Genomic DNA, 21,457 nt, shown 5'->3' on the forward strand with positions numbered 1-21,457 from the left:
TTGCAGATACTTAGACTCAAGCAAATTATGTTCTTCACTATTATTCTATTAGCCTTCAAGAGGAACAAGATATGTTGCACCTGCTTCCTTTGATGCTGTTCTCAAAAAGTAACGATAGCCATTCTAATGTATTCAACATAAGGCCTGTATCAACTGTATTCTACAAATTTAATCTTATGTGCAAATATATATGCAACTTCAAACCACTATTCCAGGAGATTAACTGGATATTTTTCCAAAGCTGGGGAGACGATGTCTACATCTTTCAGATACCATGCATCTAATCAGATAGTTCTGTATTGTTCTGCTCAGAGATGTACCTCCCAAACAGGCACAAGCAGTAACATGCGCTTTATTTATGACACCATTACACTGTAGTTTTCCGAGCACTTGACAAGTTAGTTTTAGGATTATTAACTCTAAAAAGATAGTGCTCAATTGCATGTCCATAAACTTCTTCCATAATCATTAAATAAAGATGAAATCTACTTCTGTAGATTTAACCATGCTCTTTTAAAGGCTCCAAAATTTTTTTCCCCATAGAAATGAGATTACCCATAATGCATGAGTTTATTTTGTATTATCCACTGCTCTGTAAGATTTTTTAGCTCAAATAAAGCAATATATTTAACAAAAACTATTCTGATGGGCACTATAGACATGCTTCTTCGCAAGGTTTCCTTTCAAATGTATATGTGAACTATGCATTATTTTAGCAGAGGCTATCTAATCTCTTTCCTCTGAGACTGTGCAGTTAATACACAAGATACAAAACTTTTACAAATATTAGTTCTCAGGATGGCATTTTATTAATACTGCCCAAACACAAGATCAATCTCTTATTCTTGGCTGTTCTGGGAAAGCTCTAGATGCTGTTTTATGGTGCCTTCATTTCTTTTGTGAAAACCTTACTTTTAAGTACCTTCCTTTTTACTTAGTTCCTGTTATATTTCCTTTTATGACAGCCTCATCTTTTTTCAGATCTTACTTCAACATGTTTTCTGAAGTTTAACACTGATTCAACTTGTTTTACCTCCTTTGTGATCTCTGATTCCTGCAGGTATGTCCTCTATTTTTTTTTTCATTTTGATTTAAGACAATTGTCAGTTCATAGATCCCCTTGTATAACACTATTATTTCTCTTGACACAGGCACTTTGTTATTACTTGGAATCTTGCAGATGAGTAAGAGCTGAATAATGTCATTGATATGACACAAAGTTAATGAAAAAATAGTGCATGCATGGTGCCTGTTCTTCACAAATAAAGTAGGGGACAAAGGCCAAGAGACAGTTTACTTACTTGCTCTTTACATCTAATACTTCTTCCCCTAAACTTTTACTCTAGAAGTCTGTTTCTGGCTTTATCATTGTTTTTCACCTGTTTTCTCTGGCATTTATGCTGCTTCACTGATTTACACATAATCAAAATAATTTATTAAATAGCCTGGTCTCTCTCATTCCTATCACTTTGGCACTTCCATGGATGCTTAGATTTCTGGGGCGTGCCTCAGATGCTTCACAAGTTTGCATGCAGCTTATTCAGGGATTCTAAACTACCACTAAGATTTCATTTTTCCCTTACTAAACCTTCGAGGTGTTTCACCCTCAAAATAACAAAATGTTTATATATCAGAAAATATCAGAAGCCAAAAAGTGCAGCAGGACTGAAGTCCAATCCCTTCTGGCACTTACAGGTGTACAGAACATATTCAGCAATATAAGAAGCCACAATAGAACAGGTGGAAAAATTGGTATATGAAATAAAATTAGATTCTTAATGACTAACAATTCAAAGACAGAATGAACAGAATCATAATTTCTGCAGATGTCCATTTCATAGTGAATTATTAAAATAATGAAAATTATAAAGGTGGTATTAAAGTTGCAGTAAATAGCTGCAACATGGAGGGAAACCTGTATCTGATACTACTAGATACATCTTTATCCAAGATATTCCAGCAAAGTTCATTTCTTAACCCTCCTTAATATGTCCTTGATTTAAATTACTGGACTCAACTTTCCCAACACAATGATTTTGTGTATACTATCAACACAGATAAAATCAGTACCAGATGAAAGACTTATTTGAGAAAAACATAAAACATATTAACATAAATTACAAAATGATAAATTCTTCTTAAAAATAAAGTTAGAATAAATATTGGCCTTGCAAAGAAGTCAGCAGAACAATCTTATAATATTAAATAGGATCATTGTGCAGTACTGACAGAGTCTTTATGTCACACCATTTCCTATTCCCATCTATTCTGAAATCTAAAGCCAGATCCTTAGCTCAGGTCCTTCAAAAATCACTGCAGTCAATGGGAACTCAGCACCTCAGTGCTTGCTGAATCCTATCCTGCAGATTCTAACAGCCAAACTAATGACTGTAGTTGGCTTCTAACCTTGCAACTAAACTTTTGCACCTAATGAAGAACACCTGACCTGGAAAATATATAGGATTGGAATTACTCTGCAAAACCATATTCCACAAGGTGAATGCAGCATTTCTTTTGTCTGTGGATTATAGATGGGATGTTATGGAATCTTTCCTCCTCTTTTAAGAATCTCAGTGATTAACTTTCTCAGTATAGAATTCTATTTGCTAATGCAAGCCTTGTACTATCAGCAACTCATTCTCTAAAGAGAGAGATCAAAATTTTAAAAAACATTTTTTTTACAAAGTACTGTGAAAAGTACTTTTAATTCTGACTGTTGAACATATGGAAGGTACCACATAAAAGAAACATAAGAAAATGTTTGAATTTTTTATAAAGTAACTACTTTTTGTTTAGAAAATTCAATAAAACCCATAAATGTTGATAAAATATGTTGCATTTCCACCAGGTGGGAAAAAAAAGAACAAGAAAAAAATGCTAGCAATGTGGAGAAAGCAAGTGTATTGGAGCTATGCTACTGCAGCAGCTAAGATTAATGAACAGAGAACAAATGGTTGACATTTCACCTACCCATGGGAGTTCCAACGCCATAACCTTTTGAGTCTATCAGGCCTCCAATCTGTGTTAGGTTACAGTTCCGCTGTGTGACAAACTCAATGGTTGTCGACTCCATTAAAAATGCATAATCAGAGGTAAGCACACGCTGGATACCTTCTTCATTACTTTTGACAAGTACTGACTGCCTCCTGCTACTCATGAAAGCCCACATCTTGTCGTAAGTGGAGATTTTGGATTTCTGAAAGACAAATATTAGATGCAACATAAATAATAATCTGCTTATAAGACTGAAAACAATTTCTCAGTCTGAACATTGCTCTCTTAGCATATTTTACTATGTGTTAGGTTTTACCAGGGCATTCTTCTAACAGTGCCTGTACCTTTCATCTCATCTGTAGCTCTCATCTTGTCAGTGTAAAACAAAACAGCTGGACAGATCCTCAAGAAATGCACAATATCTGTAGTTTACCTGTTCTTTATTGCTTATATGTGGTTTGGTTTTTTGTTTGTTTTTGTTTTGTTGTTTGGTTTGTTTTTTTTTTTTTTTAAGATGAAGTCCTTTGAAGCTGGAAAATTATTGAGTATTTCATTGTAGCCAAGTTCATCAGTGTCGGAGAGTGTTATATGAGAATCTGGATTCTGGCACATTTGAAATGTTCACCCTTATTTCAATCATACATCTACTCCTGAGCAATTCTGAGAACCTAATGCACAGCGTGGCAATCTGAAGTAATCAAAGCACTTACAGATGGCAGTATATGGAGAAAATAATTGTGAGGAAGTAGGCAGCAAACATTTTATCCACGGTACAGTGCAAAAATACCTAGAGAAAGATATTAGGTAAGAGATAGCTAATATAACTCATACTAGCTTGCCATTCAGAAATTGACTACTAAAAGCCCTAAAAATGAATATGTCTTTTCTGCTTTAATTTTCCCAGAATGCAAAGAACTCTTGTGATAGGAAGAGAGAGACCGTAGTTTCAGTCAAAGGAGACAGTGATTTGACACAAAGTGATGCTGTGCAGCTACAGAGGAGTCATTTCCTTCTTTGCACCTCACCATCTTTAAAAAAAGATATTACCTTCCCTCATCTTTGTAAAACACAGTGTTTAAGAGATCATAACCACTGGATAAACCGAAGGTATTACAAATAGTGGACATTTTACATTAAATTTGCCCAATCTGTTTAATCATATTTTAATTTTAAGATGTATCAGAAAATGTTCAGTAATGTTAAATCTTGCTTAGTAAATAAGATGCAGAAATACAGCATGAGAACTAGTGTAATCACACTTTTAAAGAAATATTTCATCTTTTAGTGTCAGCCTTAAATATAACTGCCATCAACTCTGGTGGAGATACTAAACAAAGATTGACAGTACAAACCTTTCTGAAGTGTATAGTGCAGGCTACTGAATTTGTTTTATGCACAACAGAGAATGTTTTATCTGAAAATAAAAAACCAACATTTTATTCATGAAAACAAAACCACAAATGGTTTTCCTCTGTGTTTGGAAAACTACTCTGCAGACTCATGTGGCTAAAATATACAAGCCGGAACAATCAGAAGCATCAGGAGCTCATCTGACATTGAAGCAAAGAAAATGACACTCCAAAATGTACATATTGCTTCTTGTGGTTATGACTTTGTCATTCATACTGACAGAGACAGGTGCTGTAATTTACATTATGTTTCCATCTTCTTTCACTGTGTACAAATCAATCTGGTTAATCAATTTATATACTCCACCAATGAAGTGTATCATTTTATCTGGGTTAGTTCACCATATTGTTTCATCTAACTGGAAATCACTGTCTGGAAATCCAATCTAACTTTAAATCAACCAGAAATTATGTCTGTATAAGATAACTTGTGGTGACATGATTTATCATGCTTGTGTTCCCTCAGTAATGCTGAAGACAATGCAGAACAGTAGGAGAGCTGCCTATGCTTTGCAACGTTTGAATTTCACTGGAATAAAAAAAGAGAACAAACTTACAGGAAAGATGGAAATGAAAAGGTTAAGCAAATCAAGAAACTCATCTACCTGGTACATAAAATGGTAGCTCTCACAATGTCATTCAGAGGATATTGTCAATGACATACTCAGTGGTCACAGATTACAGATCATTAGAAGATAACGGTGCATGTCAGGGATCACAAAAGGGAGCATGGCAAAGCCTCTAAGTTAGTCTAACACTATGTACAAATGTGAGGCTGGAAACAGAAGGAATCATTGTTGTAATGTGTTACTGCTCTATCCTAAAGCACTGGTTAGGAAAGACAAATATATGAGCAGTGAGACTGGACAACAAGGTTAGAAAAATATCAGGATGTTGAATGAATGCCAGAATAAACAAGGATCAGAGGACAGGGAAGCAGACCTCATGATACAAGACAAGAGTGTAAAAATGCACAGCAAAAATGTGCCAGGCAAATTCTGACAGTTTTTTACAAAAGCAACATTACAGATCTGTTAATGGGGATTTTTATTTTAATGGCAGCATCCAACTTCTCTCCTGGCTTCTAAAAGCACTTGGGTCTCACAGACCATGCCTCAGCTTTGCTTCCAACTATGCAACATTTAAACTCAAAAGAGGCTGTAGTAACAAAGGAAACATTAAAAGTAATTAAGATTAAATTTTGAGGAAAAGTGGAAAAAAAAGTCAGAGGTCAAGTTCTTATATAATTCAAGAAAGCATTCTCGACCACATAAGAATTAAACCATGACAATCATTACGTTAAAACAACCCTAAGGATTCCCAATGCTACTACACTATGTTGTGACACTGCCTGTAACAGCTATGTGACTTTTCCTGAGCCTTGCTTTTTACTAGGCATAGGCCACTTTTCTTAAATTTGCTTGATTCATCAAATTTTTTAAGGCCAAAGGAACAATTATGAACATTTATTTTGATCTTCTGTAATATACAGACTATGAAATGTCACTTTCGAATTACTTCACCAAGCTTATCACTTATGTGTTTGCACTGACAAAAAGAATGATCTATAACAAGTGCATTCATAAAGACCCACCTATATGAGCCTTATCAAAGTGCCCAACATGGTCTTTCACAACATCCTTGATGACATGCTTGTAGGGTATGGACTGGAAAGATGGAGCACCTACAGATGGAGAACTGGCTGAGATGTTGATCTTGAAGGTGGTAGTTAGTAGCTGAAGGCCAGATTGGCATCTTGTCATGAGTGGAGTGCCTCAAGGGTCAGTTCTAGACCTGAAACTATTCAATATTTTTGTAAACAGTTTGGAAAAGCGTATTGAAAGCACCCTCACCAAATTTGTGGATGACACCAAACAAGGTGGAGAGGTAGATACACTGGAAGAAAGAGCTACCATGCAGAGAGACCCCAAGGCTGGCAAATAAGTATAACAGAAGCTGCATGAGGTTTAGCAAAGATAAACACAAAGTTTATCCAAGCATCTATACTGGCTGGGAATTGACTGGCAGGAATGTAAGTTGACTGAAAAGGACTTATGGATCCAAGAGGACATCAAGCTGAACATAAGCAAGTAGCCCATCCTTGCAGCAGGAAAGCAAACTGCAGGCTGTTTCAGCAAAACTACAGCCAACAGAACAAGGGTTATGATTAATCCACAATATTTGGCATTCGCCAAGCCACACCGCTGTGTCCAGTTTTGGTACTCCAAATTCAAGAAAATGTTAAAATTGGACAGTGTCCATCAAGGCGATCAGAGGGTTAGAGATTTTAACCTTCAGAGATTGTTGGAAATGGTGTTGTTCAACCTAGAATGGAAGCCTTACACAGAATCTAATCTTGTTCTTCTATTACCTAAAGAGAAAGTTGAGAGAAGTTGAAGGTACTCTCTTCACCAGCATGCATGGTGACAGGGTAAGACACAACAGCCCAAACTGCTGAAGGGAAAATCTGTGTGGATGTAAGAAAAAGCTTCTTCACCATAAGAACAACTAATCAGTGGAAGAAGTAGCCTGGAGAAGTAGTGGAATCAGCTCATTGGAAGTATTTGAGGCAGCTTAACATGGCCCCACATAAGCTAATCTAAGGCCTTGCTTTCAATCAAGAAAGCAGATCTCCACCATCAAAAGGAACAGATCTCCAGAGGGCTTTTCCAATTTTTAGTTTTCATTGATTTCTACGATTCTTTATCAATATGAAGTTACGCTGGAGACTCCAAATTTTGAAGATTGAGCAATTTCATGAAAACAAAACAAAACAATTTCCTCTTTGGGGGGAAAAAAAACCCAAAATGAAAACAAACCCCCAAACCATTGTGGGTTTATGTAGTTTATATATCAAGCCAAAGGCAAGCCCATTATTAGCCAGAGAAATGTGCTTTCCTGTCTTCTTCACCCTTCAATTCTTCGAAACCCAAGTAAACTCATCCCAATTGTTTCAAACATACCCCTTGGAAATCCTGAACACCAGTACAGAAATCCAAGCTGAGCTATTCATGTAATACATTTATTTTATTAATCCCTTATTCTTTTTTTTGTAAGTTTAACATTTTGTTTTGACACGTGCCCTAATTCTACATAGCTGCAAAATAATCTAGAAAATGCATTTCTGATGTTCTTAATAACAGCAAAAGCACTAACATATGTCAAGATTTTCCCCTAAACACAGGACAGCTAGATGTCAAATTTAGGTGAAGTACACATTATAGACCACTCTTTCATGGATTATAGATGTTCTAGCACATTTGGGATATGTCTCCAGTATTTTAGGCCACAGAGGATTAGTATCATTAATAGAGAGATAAACAAATTTAATTAATTGAATTAACTGAAAAAGCATTTTAAATCAGAGCATGACAAGATTAAAGCTGAGAGAACTAACAAAAAGCCTAAGGTAAAGAATGTTTTAGGAATTCTGTAATTCTCCTTGAGCATTACAAATGGAGGGAAAATCAAAGATAAGGCTTTCTGAAAGAATTAAATACTTGCATAAATGCAAAAAATTGTAAATAAAAAATAAATAGCTTGCTTGCTTTCTTGAACTGTCACCAAATGGAAATTTGTAAAGGCTGATTGCTACCATTCAAATAACTATGCTGCCATTCAAATAATTATCAATGACCAATGATATGTTTGTTACCCTTGCATTTTATGTACTTTCTTGTTTGTTTTATTTATATCTGTGTACACTGATCCAGCTCTCCCATTTCTTAATACTAACCTGAATTCTTTGGAATAGGTAGTGTTTTCTCCAAACTGCTCAGCATTTCTGAAGTGGACAAGTATATGCAAATAATGATAAATATCAGAATCAGCTACATGAATCAGAATGGAAGACTTCAGAACTTACTAATTTTTAGCTTTACACAGGATCATACATGTCCTGTTTCCAGATATTTTGTTTTAAATAATCCATTTAAATTTGTTTTAATGACCAAAATAATTTCTCGTTTCTGGTAAGCCTTGGTTAATTCTATGGTCCAGAAGTAAGTGCTGGTTTTTGAGGCAGCAGAAGTAGTATATTTACCGATTTTGACATAGCTGAGTATGTAAAATGCAATTTGGTCTCAATTGCATAGCTGCACCTGATGCCTCCATAACATAATATGATACCACAGACATTCCAAACTCTGCATTCACATATGTGTAGTGCACAGTTTTGAATCATTGCTATAGGTTAAGGCATTGCTTTTACAGAGCACCATGCTAATCACTAGCATCTTAAGTATACTGAAAATATTATACATTCCTCCTCCTGTGCTGGACAGAAGACCAGACTTAAATACCTTAGCTGCCCTCTATCACCCAACAGATACTGTGTCAATTCAAGTGAACTCCTGAGTATCATTTGTTTCTGACCAGATTAGCAAGTAGTTATAAAGATGACCTTGATTGTTTCCTAGATCTATGAGACTGGAATTTTTCTCAGCTATCAAAGAAAAGTGAAAAAGACACTCGCCTTTTTATCAGACTGGTCTCATTGACTCTGACCCTCTGACCTCAGGGCATTTCTTTTCATCTTCTACCACGTGCCAACCCGCCCCCCCCCCCCCATTTTTCCCCCTGACTATTTTTTTTCAGAACCGCAGAGTCCTGCAAACCCCTAAGTGAACCAGCTGATTTAGATTTTGTTGTGTCAGCATAAAAACAATAAAACCAATGCATACAGCATTCTCTCCTCCATAACGACAGTTTTCATGGTCCATAGAGCACAAATGAAAAAAGGTAGGAAAGGTGTTTCTGCCAAGAACAGAGCTACAAGGAATGAAAAATGCAGTGCTCAGAGAAAGACATTTTTACTCATGTCCTGATTTTTACTCATGTCCTGATTGTGCTGAGTTTTTGTTTTAAAACCCAAATATTTTGAACAAGCATTAAATATTTAAAGTAATTTATGGGTAAAAATATCCAAACACTAATGCTATTGAAATAACTTTTCACTATCAGCTTTGACCTGGAAATAAGTAAGGATTTTATAGCTCCAAAACCACTAATGGATTTCAGAGAACTTCCTTGCCTTTTACACGAGAATAATTTACAGTCCTCTACTGAATTATAACTAATATCACAATGGTTCTTTCTGTAAAATACTACAGAAGATGACAAGTGTGATATTTTTCACACTTCTGTAGGTTTCTTCCTTTATAATTAGGAATAAGACATTAAACAAATTTAATCGGTTTCTGAAATTTAATCCTGTTTTCTGCATGTTCTGTAAAGGTAAGTCAAATTCTGCTCACTCTGCCTGTTTTCAGATACAAACACAGTACAAAACGCCATACTTCATTTGCACTGTATCTGAAAGCAATCTCCTTTTCCAAAAGCAGTGAGTATATAGATTCATCATTGGAACTGAGCATGAAGTTCACAAATACTACTTTAAATATTTACCTCTAATAGAGTAAGAATTTGTCACAATGCCAGGATTTTAACAATTCTATTCTCACAGCATCTACATTGGCATAGAAGACGCTTGTGCAATGTTCAAAGCAAATCCAATATGCACTAGACCGAAAACACTCTGTTACTGGTGTGATTTGAAAGAAACTTATCATTCAGCATTAGAAATCAAACTCATAGCATTCAAGATCTCTTTGAATGAGGAGAAGGGATACAAATCCCACTAACTATTATTTGCTAACTTGTTGCCCAAAACAATTAGGAATAAATATTGTCTTGTTATCTTCACAGGTTTTAAAAACTTAACAGAAGTTCAAATTTCACTTTTTTTTTCTTTTGGCACCTATCAAGTGGCAGCTTTAGCCTTGGTTATTGCCTGTAATGATAGTCATCAAAATCAGTATAGTGGCAGAGATAGATTGGTGGTTTTTTCCCCCAGTAAATTCCCTCATCAGTTCTGTTGCCAAACCTAACAAAACTCTGAACATCCAAATTACCCAATAATTTCAAGTATTTCTTTACAAAATAGCTCACATAAAATATTTGCCAGCTATAGATTAGCATAAGCCACCACTGAGGTATTCTGCAGTGGGATCTGGATTTAGTATTCAGTACTTTTTTATTATAGTAAGTAAATTACCAACAATGTTGGACCATATGTGCTACCTAAGAACAGCTGAGTCTTTCTCTGTACTTGTCTGACCTTGGTGACTTGAAAATTGGAGTTAATTCAGGCAAAGAGGATTGATGCCATATGTAGTTCATATCAAAGGTATAGAGAGGTGGTAGGATACTGATCAAAAGAACTGTTTATTTGTTCGCAAATCTGTTAGGTCTTAGAATTATTCTGGCAGTTTTATCTTGAAACACTTGTAGTCTCCTAAATGACATACTTGAGAAGATAAGCAACATAACACTTAAGGAGCTGCTTTCCTCCAACAATGGAGAAATTTTAAAAAATAATAATTTTTAAAAGATCTGGGATGAAATGCTACAGTAAAAGACACAGGAGTTTTTCAGCCAAACTGGTTGATGAAGAAATACATCATGAAGATTTTATCTACACATAGATAAATTTACATGAGTTTGATTAATGATCTGTACAGAAAATATGAGCAATGGCAGTTATAAGATGTAGTTTTGAGTGTTTTTTAGCACTGATACATAGAGATCCTACCCAACTTTTCAGAAGCTGATGGGGATACTGTAGCACTGACAGTCTAAAGAAAGAGTAAGATACAATTCATTTATCTATTTGCATACCGCAATTTGGATATCTGTAATAGATGAATACAGGCAGTGTAAACACAGCTAGTAATGAAATTTAGCAGAGAAAGAGATATTGTATAGCTTATGAAGACTATATTATGAAGAACTTATGAAGTTCTACAAAGGCTCTGCTTTATTTACAATTTGGAACTGCCAGAACCTTCAAGTTTATGGCAGAACAGAGGGGAAAGGATTCTCTTTCCAGTGTTATTAACAGGTGTATTCCAGTTTCGCCAGAGGGAAATGCTCAAAACTAGTGGAAATAAAAGTTATGGAATTTCCAAGGAAAGAAAATGGAGTGTTTTCTGTTAGATAATAGACCTAATTTAGCCAAAGACTATTCTATTCTAAGATTTCCCAGGTTAATTCTGTGTCAACTATTTATTAAATTATTGCTTATTACAAAGGTCTTAACAGATAAGGAATTGTGCAGAACTATTTGGGTGGGTGGGGGGTGGGTGGGGGGTGGGTAAGCAGAGAAAAATGCCATCTTGAGTAGGATTATTGTATGTCGTCTTCTGAAACTACTGAATCCAAAATTCCAATATTTTATATATTTTTGCAGTGGAAAAGCAAAAGCAATGAAAAATTAATGTACTACATTTCCACTGCCCTATATCAACTGCAGAAACTTGTGCTGTTCAAAATCTACCTGAGAAAACATGTAGTTTCCAGTTTCAGTAGAACCTTGGCTATCTTCTTTAGGAATAGGTTTGATTGAACTTTAAATTGCAAAAATAATTTTAATTTGAGCACATTTGACATTGTCTGTAAGAACAGATAGTTATTTCTGTGACAACAGTAAAGTGGTCTATCAGGTCTGCACTGGGAAGTGTCCATCATATAGTATGGCCTGAGCATTGCAGCCATAAAATTATGGATGCTCTATTCCTGTTAGTTCACCTGAATTCTTGTAAATATCATGGTGAAAAGTACTGTAACCTCTTATTTTTTCCCATTTTCAGCATTTTCTGTGTGCACTTCTGATGCAAACGTAAGTCCAGCTGTAGTCTTCCTAAACATTATCTTCAATGACAGAAATCAAAGTTAAAATTATAATAACATTAAGCCATATTAGCTAGAACAAGGAAATAAGAAATTAGGCTGATGTGACCTTCCCTCAATCCTTACCTTTAGTTTTGGGGTTTTTTTTTACATGAGCATATATGGCGGGTACATATCCCACTAGAGGGATAAAGTGAAACTTCATCGACAAGCTAAACACAGTGAATTCAGAGATCATTTCAGTCTCTTAGAAGTACACAGATCAAATTTCTACAAGTCAAACTTCCATTACAAAGCTAGGACAGTACTCTGATGTTTATTATTTACAAATTAGAGAAGGATATAAGTGACAAGTATCTGCCTTACTTTCCTCAAAACCTGAAAGTTCTTCAAAGTTTATTAAATACTTGAGAAAAACAAAAAAACAGAAATCTGATTTCTGTCTTACAGAAAATCTTGGTATTTCAGCAATTGCTGACACACAATTGCAATGAAATGTAGAGTAAGAAACTGTGAAGTCGAGATTAAAAAAAACATTACATAATAATGAATTAGTAACAAAGTAGAGTGACAGGGAAAAATAGGAGAGAGCAAAATTCTATACTGATGTTGCTTGGAAGAAAAATGAAGAAAATAATAAAAATTAAAACTTAATAATAATAATAATAAAAAAAATATTTTTCAAGTAATTATTTTTTTATAGACAGTTCCTGAGCTGGCACAAAAACTTTCTGTGGTACTCAGCAAGATCACTCTCTGTGAGTTCCAGGGATGCCTTAATGATATTTTAGTATTTCTAACTAAAAATTTCTACTAATTCCCACAGTAGAAGACTTTTATTATTGACTAAAACATTAATTTACTTTTATGTATTTAAAGCTACACATGGGAAAAACAACTACACTTTATTATCTATGAATTTTTAGGTCTACAAATAATTTTATCCAACAACAAAATGCTTCAAACATGGCTTGAAATAGTTACGCTGTGGCATGTGACATCTGATTTCCGAAATACAATCAAGAGAAGGCAGAAATATTTGACATTATATACTGACATGCGTTAGAGGAAATCCACGTGCCATCACAGAAATATTGTATGGGCTGGTATGTCATACATTAGCTCATCAAAAATTTACTATATTCATGATTGTATGGCATTATCTGAACTGCTAGGCATTCTAGACATTTCCTCCATGGAAGTTCTGGGTGTAGCTGTGCATCATATTGCAGATTCTGCATTTCCCCTGTCGAGCTGTCAGTAAATTCAGTAACTGGACATCAAAAAGTAGTTCTGTTATTCATTCAGTAAAAAGCTATCGTGAAACATAATTTCTGATTGTTTGAGTATCTGTTAAGTTAAATTTAGCTAAATTTATATTAATATCTTTGCTAACCTGCTTATCAAAAGAAGCCAACCTTTTCTGGATGCTACCAAATTATTCTGCTGAGCAGTTTCAAATAATGGGACTATAGCGCTTGACTTTATTCCCTATTTTGTTGTTTTAATTAAAGTATTTGTGAAAAGTCAGAAAATTCCATTCTAGGGAATTTTATGGAAACTAATTTCTGAAAAACTATTTTAGAAACCTTCCATGAACAATAACAAAATATTAGCAAATTAATAAAAATTAATATTGCTTCTGACTGACTTCATGTTCTGCTGTTTATATGTATCACATAAGACTGAAAACAATGGCAAAAAGTAAAAGCACAGAAAACTAATAGAATTTGTTCTACATTTTATACCATACCATCTACATTTCCATGTAGTTTGACAAAAATGAATAGTTGCACTGATAGATCTTGTGATTGTATTTTGACACATTACTGGTGCCATTGCCAGTGTGTTATTGTGGTTATTGTTTCAGGTGACCCTTTACTACTCACAGTCAGGATTGCAGAGATCACCTACAAGTCTGAAAGCCATCGTGCTGGGAAATGTGTTGTAGCCACACTGCAAACCTCATTTCTCTGTGTATTCCAAGAACAAAAGCAGCCAAAGCAGTGACAGTACAAGCAGCTTCCAACACAACAAAGTGGATGAAACTTTTTGGGAAAGTAAGGGAACCGTTTCATCTCTATTTTGAATACTGGTCACCTGCTGAAGTTGCTTAAAATGGTGCCAATTAACACAATAGGTGTTTCTAATGAGGACCTGGGTTAGCATTTGGACTGATACACCATTAGTTCATTTTACAATAAACAGCTACAGATAAGTGATAAACATTATCTGTCAGCAATACAGTTAATAAAGAAAAATAACTTCCTTTGAGGTGCATAGCTTCATAAACATCTTTTAACTTTAATCATAAGACCTTATCAACTACTATTGTTTTATCTTACAGTAGTTAACATCAGTAGTGTGCATCAACACAATGCATTCAATATAGTTTATCAAATGGGGAAATATGTTACAATCTTATTAATTTGCATTTATTTTATTACAATTTGATTTTGTTTTATGTTTATCTGACAAAGTTGCATGGAACCTTCCAGGAAGGTACCAGTTTACTGATGATCTCTGGGAAGTGTATATTCATGTTCATCATGACAGATGTGATACCATCTATTGATTAGCACACTCTGTCTGTTCAGATCATGGCAGTATCTGCTGTAATTCTATGATTTTTTTTTCTCTAGCAAACTTAGTCTATAGCTAACTTTATCCTATCAGAATGGATAGTAATCAGATATATGGTAACCCTGACAGTTTTTTGACTTTAAATCCAAAGAGCTAACTCAGAAATTATTAAGTTTAAAGAAACAGCAAACAAAAAAGTTATACACAAGCCACAGTCCCATACCCCTGGCATTTTCTTTGCATTATAATCAGTCACCGTTTGATTTTCTCATTTTGAGTAAAATGCAATAAAGAAAATCTCAGTCATTTCCTAATTTGCTCTTCTTACTCCAGGATTGTATAATCACACAGCATGATTCTTCTGGTTTTGTCTTCTATTAACTAGTATCCTAATGGACTTGTATATTCTTCACTATTAAGCTCTGAAAAAACTTGAGCAACCTATAAGCCCAGCCGACAAGTAAGCACAACACAGCTGCTCACTTCAGTCCCCCAATGAGATGAGGGAGAGAATCAGAACAGTAAAAGTGAGAAAACTCATGGATTGAGATAGTTTAATAGGTAAAGCAAAACCGACACACAGAAGCAAAGCAAAACAAGGAATTAATTCACCACTTCCCATGGGCAGGCAGGTGCTCAGCCATCACCAGGAAAGCTGGGCTCCATCACGCGTAATGGCTACTTTGGGAAGACAAATGCCCTAACGCTGAACATCCCCCCCTCCTTCTTCTTCCCCCAGCTTTATATACTGAGCAGGGCATCACATGTTATGGAATATCCCTTTAGTCAGCTGGGTTCAGCTGTCCCGGCCGTGCCCCCTCCCAAATCCTTGTGCCTCCCCAGCCCCCTCGCTGGTGGGGTGGGTGGTTTGAGAGGCAGAAAAGGCCTTGGCTCTGTGTCAGCACTGGCTCAGCAAGAACAAAACATCTCTGAATTACCAACACTGTTTCTAGCCCAAATCCAAAACACAGCCTCATACTAGCTACTATGAAGAAAATTAACTCTTTCCCGGCCAAAACCAGCACAAAGCCATACCCTTAAAACAATTGTCTACCTTGATTTAGAGGCCTAAAGATTTGAAAGGTGTAATCTTCCATTCCAGGAGGAACATTGCTGACACTGAAGCTGGTAAGGGAAGAGAGAACCAGCTTGTCATGTGTTGTTAATGCAGTCACTGTCCCCTTCCTGAATGGTCTTTTGTAGATTTCTTTCAAGCAAGGCCCATCAGATGCATTAATTCAAATGGATATAGAATGTGCAAGGAAAATTAAAAAATGGAGGCTAGTTACTGTTCTGTGAGAGGATGGCACACATACCATTGTCCCAGATTACCACAGCAATCACAGAATCACAGAGTTGTTGAGGTTGGAAGGAAACTGGAGATCATCTACCCCAAAATCCTGCTCCAAGCAAAGTCTAGCAGAGCAGGTTGCCTAGGACATTGTCCAGGGTTTGAATATTTCCAGGGATGGAGACTCCACAGGCCCTCTGGGCAACCTGTTTCAGTGCTGGATGCTCACAGTAAACCCACAGTTTTTCCTTATTTTTAAATGGAATTTCTCATATTTCAACCGAAGTTCACTACCTCTTCTTCTTTCACTGAATGCTACCAAGAAGAGCCCGGCTCCATCTTCTTTACACCCTCCCATCAGGTATTAATAAACATCAATCAGTGCCCCCCATCCCCAACCTTTCTTTCAGGGAAAGCAAACCTAGCTCTCTCAGCCTCTCTTCTAATAAAGGATGATCCAATCCTTTAACACACTTTGTTGCTTTGCATTAGACTCCTGTCGGTACAACACTGTTTCTCTTGTACTGGGGAACTCAGAACTGAATGCGGCACTCCAGATGTGTCTCACCAGTGCTAAATAGAGGGGAAAGATCACCTTCTCTGACATGCTAGCAATCTTCTGCCTAATGCAGTCCAGCTAGTAAGCCTTCCAACCTGTATTAGTATATGGGGTTATGACATCCCAGGTGCAGGTTTTCGGCATTTTCTTTGTTGACCTACATGAGTTTCCTGCCTGCTCATTTCACCAGCCTGTTGAGGTTCCTCTGAACAGCAGCAAAACCATCTGGTCTATCAACTACTCCCAGTTTTGTATCATCTGTAAACTTGCTGAGGGTCCACTCTGTCCTATGATCCAGGTCTTGAATGATTCTGTGTGAGACCCAATATTGACCCTGGGGGCATACTGTTTGTGACTGATCTCCAGCTGGACTTCAAACTATTCATAACAACCCTTTGAACCTGGCTGTTCAACCAATTTTCAATTCTCCTCACTCTCCACTTATCTGGTCCATATTAAATTAGATAAACACCCTTCACCAAGGATACAGAACAATTTCTTGTCCTTCCCTTGTGTTGATCTCCCTTCTAAAATCTAGTAAAGTGATTTAAAATAGCTTATAAGAAAAGTCTCTTTATACTACTTATACTGCTTCGGAGACAAAGAGGATTTCTGCTACACTGAGGTGACATCTTGTATATATACACCTATTTTTCCTACATCTTCAAATACAAAAAGGAAGCATTTATCTCTATCACCACACTGGTTTGGCTTGCTAAGTATAATGATTCTGTTTGAGACTCCATTCCCTCTTATTTTAGTTCCACCTCCTCTAAGGTTTGCTTTTGTTAGATTGCTAACATTTTGAGAAGACAAAACAGTATCCCTGCTGCCCCCAACATATAAATAAAAGTAAATCATTGAAAAAAAAATCTTTTTTTTTCCTATATAAAAGTTAATAAAATCAGTCTTAGAAAGCTCCATTTCCCTGTTGAAAAACTAAGTTTTCATAATTCTGTTTGATCTTTCCCTAGAATTTTCCTTAGCTCTCTTCCTATTGATTAAAAAAAAAAAAAAAGGTTTATCTTAATATTCCAGTCTTTAGTGCCTGTCTTAAAAAGCTTTACTGAGAATTCATTAAAACTTGCCTACTGTGCCTTAGCAACCTGAATCTGATACTGTGACCTATATGTCTCACTTTAAAATTTCAATCTGTTTTAAAGCATGAGCTTACTTGGTTGGGTTTTTTTCCATTTTCCTGCACCAAAATACTCCTTGTTCACCTCAACTGTTTTGACCCTCACTATATAGTATGATTACTGCCTAAAGCAGAGATGTGTTGTGTTTGCTTTGACCAGCTTATTTTTCCACTTTGTTGTGTTTGGTTTTTTTTTATTATTATTATTTTCTTTGAGTCTTTTTTTATATGTATGAATTTATTTTGGGCTGGAAGCTGACAAGAGGCTTATGGCAATCTTATTTTCTCCCTCTTTAAACAGGCTTTATCTAAGCAATGCCAAATATCATAGCCGCAGTGCAGTATCTTTTCTTCTGAACTGCAGGGCAACCCATTCACTTGAAGTATCAAATGATGGAGAAGGGACTAATACAAGCTCATGCATAAATTTACTTGTCTTTGGGATTAACCTTCTGACCTCCTTGAAGACAATGATTAAGCTATTTCTTACTGTCTACACAGTTGCCCTAGGCTGATTTACAGGTTATAAGTTATTCTGCTTCTTTGTTTTTATCATTCATTAATACAAACACACAATGCTGAGAAAGACACTAGAAAGCTAGCAAATCATACTCATCAATAGATATAAAATACATCAGCTCACTGAAACCATCTTATTCTTTAAAAATGTTGCTTAAGTATCCTGCAAGCTAGAATTAATTTTTATTTAGTTCCCCTGATTCTAATAATCACTCAGAAATTGATACTAAAGTTATTGTCCTTTTAATACTTGTCTCTAAATAAATTAATTATACTTGTTTTTTTGAAGTCTCAGGATCTTCAATTTCTGATAGAAAATTAAAATTTCAAGCATTTGCAGGAAATGTTCTACCTTTAAAATTAACATCTAAAACAATGGAAGACTACATGTTATGTATTTCAAATATTAATTGGGTATATATTGCACCCATTACATAAAATTGGTATAGATACGGAAGTTTCTAAAACGAAATGTCTACAAGTATTTTATATCTGTGAGAAGCTGTATGTGGAGGACGCTATTATTTTCCAGCTGTGCAATATCAAAAAATTACACCTAGGTCAGAGATCTTTAACAGAACTCCAGCCTGAGCTGGCTAGTTTGGAATGGAGCGCAAACAATGGTCGCAAATAACCATCAGTGAGAAATAAAAGATACATTTTTATGAAGACTCAAACATAAATATTATAATATTATTGACCTGTTGACATGATATTTGCACAGGCAAAATGTCTGCTACCATTTCTAGATCATGCTTAGGGTGCTTGATTGAAAGACATTGACTGTATTTCTCTTTTCTGCTAAGTGTTTCAGTAATTCATTAGAAGACTTGTGCAATACAGAAAATCATTTTTATTAGCAAATCATGTCCATATAACCAGCGTTCAATTCTTGACTCTGGTGCAAATTGACTAAAACATTATAGTGGATTAATAAAACAACTCTCATTCATTCATAGAATCATAGAACAGTTTGGGTGGGAAGGGATCTTCTAAGAATATCTAGTCCACCCCCCTGCCATGGGCAGCGACCTCTTCTACTAGACCAGGTTGCTCAAAGCCCCATCCAACCTGACCTTGAACACTTCCCATGATGGGGCATTCACAACTTCTCTGTGAAACCTATTTCACTGTCTCACCACCTCATTTTAAAAAAATGATTCCTTGTGTCCAATGTAAAAAGGCCCTGGTAAAAAGCCTCTGTTTTTCTTGTAAGCTCCCTTTAAGTATTTAAATGCTGCACTAATGTCTCCCCAGAGCCTTCTCTTCTCCAGACTAAATAACCCCAATTCTCAGTCTTTCTTCAGAGGAGAGGTATTCCAGCCATCTGATGGTTTCAGTGGCCCTCCTCTGAACCCCTTCTAAAAGGCTCATGTCTTTCTTGTGCTGTGGCTGAAAAGATACCATCAGAAACAAGAGATAAAGAAAGGCAATCAGAAACTGAAATAAGTTGAAAGAAGGCTTAGAACTCCTAGAAGATAATTGCATTTATGGAAAAATGAGTTTGTGAACATTCTTTACTCACTGATACCTTCCTCTAAGCAATATAAGAAATTATTTTATAGTGACAATCAGAGACAAGATTACGTTGAAGTAGCAGTATCTATCTGTCCAGGTACATCCAGATTTGGAAGAAGGCATTTTTTCTTAAAGAATCAGCTACAATAGGTTCTCTGAAGCATCCTTGGTGTTCATGACCCCAAATGAAGAATATTTTCTAAATGATCAAATTGAAGCCTTCAGCTTGGATAGCTTCCTGAATTTTTTTTTTAAATTATCAAACGTTCTTAGAAAAAAATCAATATGGTCAACTTTTCTATTCAAAAAAAACCCTGAACTGAAAAACATATTAGCCTTCTAAATATGTCTTACTGTTACTTATCTTTTTTGACTGATTTGGAAGGTGACATAGAACTCAAGAATTATTTTTTTTTAAAATACATTTAAGCTAAATCATTTAGGTAAAAAAAAAAATAACATGCTATGAAACTGTGGCTGTGAAATATTCCAGTTAACCTGAATGGACTATTTTTTTTTTTCGTTTGCATTTTCTCCCAAGTAGTCTCAAATCCATGACAATTAAGATTTTACCTCTCAGAAATCCAGGGTGAGAAAATCATTTCGGTATCTAAAATATTTCTTCAGGGAAAGAATATTAGAGTAAAATGACAATCAATAGGATCTTGTCATACAGCCCCTAAGATCCTTTCTAATGATCCTGGTCAAAGTCTTTCTTTAAAACACCAATTTTCAGAAAATCAATTGTCATGAAATTAAAATCTTCATTTTCCCTTTTTTTATAACTCCCTGCTAATGCCCCCACTTTAAAGCCACTAGTGATACTCATGTAAAGGAGTCCTTGACATTCAGAACCACTGTTTTTTCTCATTAAAGAAGAGATAAACTCTAGAACAAGTTTTAAATAAAGCATAAAAACATAACCAAACTCATTGAACATGGAAATTATCTTTAAAATTTTTCTTTATGGCTGCATTCTTTCCTTCATGCAATATTCCTACCACTTCAGATACTCAAATCATCCAATCCTTAGTCCTTAGGAACAGTATATCTCTTCATATATCTTAATATACAGATATAGGTACATCCCTTGCTCTGTGTTTTTATGTGTGTACATATACACATGTATGTATCCCTATGTGGTTTTATTTTTGTATTGTGTTTCTTCCAAATCCTAGATTAAGAACTGATTTTAAGTAGACTAAATAATAAGGAATGACAGATACAATGCTTTCTATGTAGCAGTTTCTTTTGAGCCTCCTATATTTTCTGGAAGAGATAAGGAAAAAATTACCTTTTTGGATCCAGAAAAGCATCATAAAACTTGCAGTGGAAGATATTGCAGACTTGCAATACAATTCTTAAGATTTGCTGGATGCTAACTACAGTGAATCTGTACAATATTGTCACTTATATTCAATGATTCTCAGAATTACACAGTGTCTGCTATATTCAACTAGCCAAATCACCTTCTTTGTGTCTGTTAACATTTCTGTCTATTCCTTCTTGAAGGTATTCAGCAATTAGTATCTCCTTAAACATCCACAATGATCTGCAAGAAGGAGGTCATCTGGGAGAGCTGAAACTTTGAAAACTTTTCAGAAGTAAACTACTCACTATCCCTTCAAATATACAACCTGTGGCTAGAAAACTGGAGGTCATCTGAATAGATCAAGACACAATCTGTTCTGAGAAAATAAATACTGATGTAGCACAATTTGCTGTTCAGATAAAGGAAAAGAATTAGAACTCTTCTT

General features: G+C 35.5%; 1 protein-coding gene across 1 annotated transcript in view; it reads right to left on the reverse strand.

The window, feature by feature from the left end:
• Positions 1 to 21,457, reverse strand: part of GRIK2 (glutamate ionotropic receptor kainate type subunit 2) — a 415,167-nt gene that overhangs the window by 36,482 nt on the left and 357,228 nt on the right. Inside the window, exon 15 of the mRNA XM_056344643.1 lies at positions 2,971 to 3,196. Coding sequence (XP_056200618.1) covers positions 2,971 to 3,196 — 226 coding nt within the window. The remainder of the gene's footprint in view (positions 1 to 2,970; positions 3,197 to 21,457) is intronic.

The sequence above is a fragment of the Falco biarmicus genome, chromosome 6 (genome assembly GCF_023638135.1).
Source record: "Falco biarmicus isolate bFalBia1 chromosome 6, bFalBia1.pri, whole genome shotgun sequence".
NCBI classification, from domain to species: domain Eukaryota; kingdom Metazoa; phylum Chordata; class Aves; order Falconiformes; family Falconidae; genus Falco; species Falco biarmicus.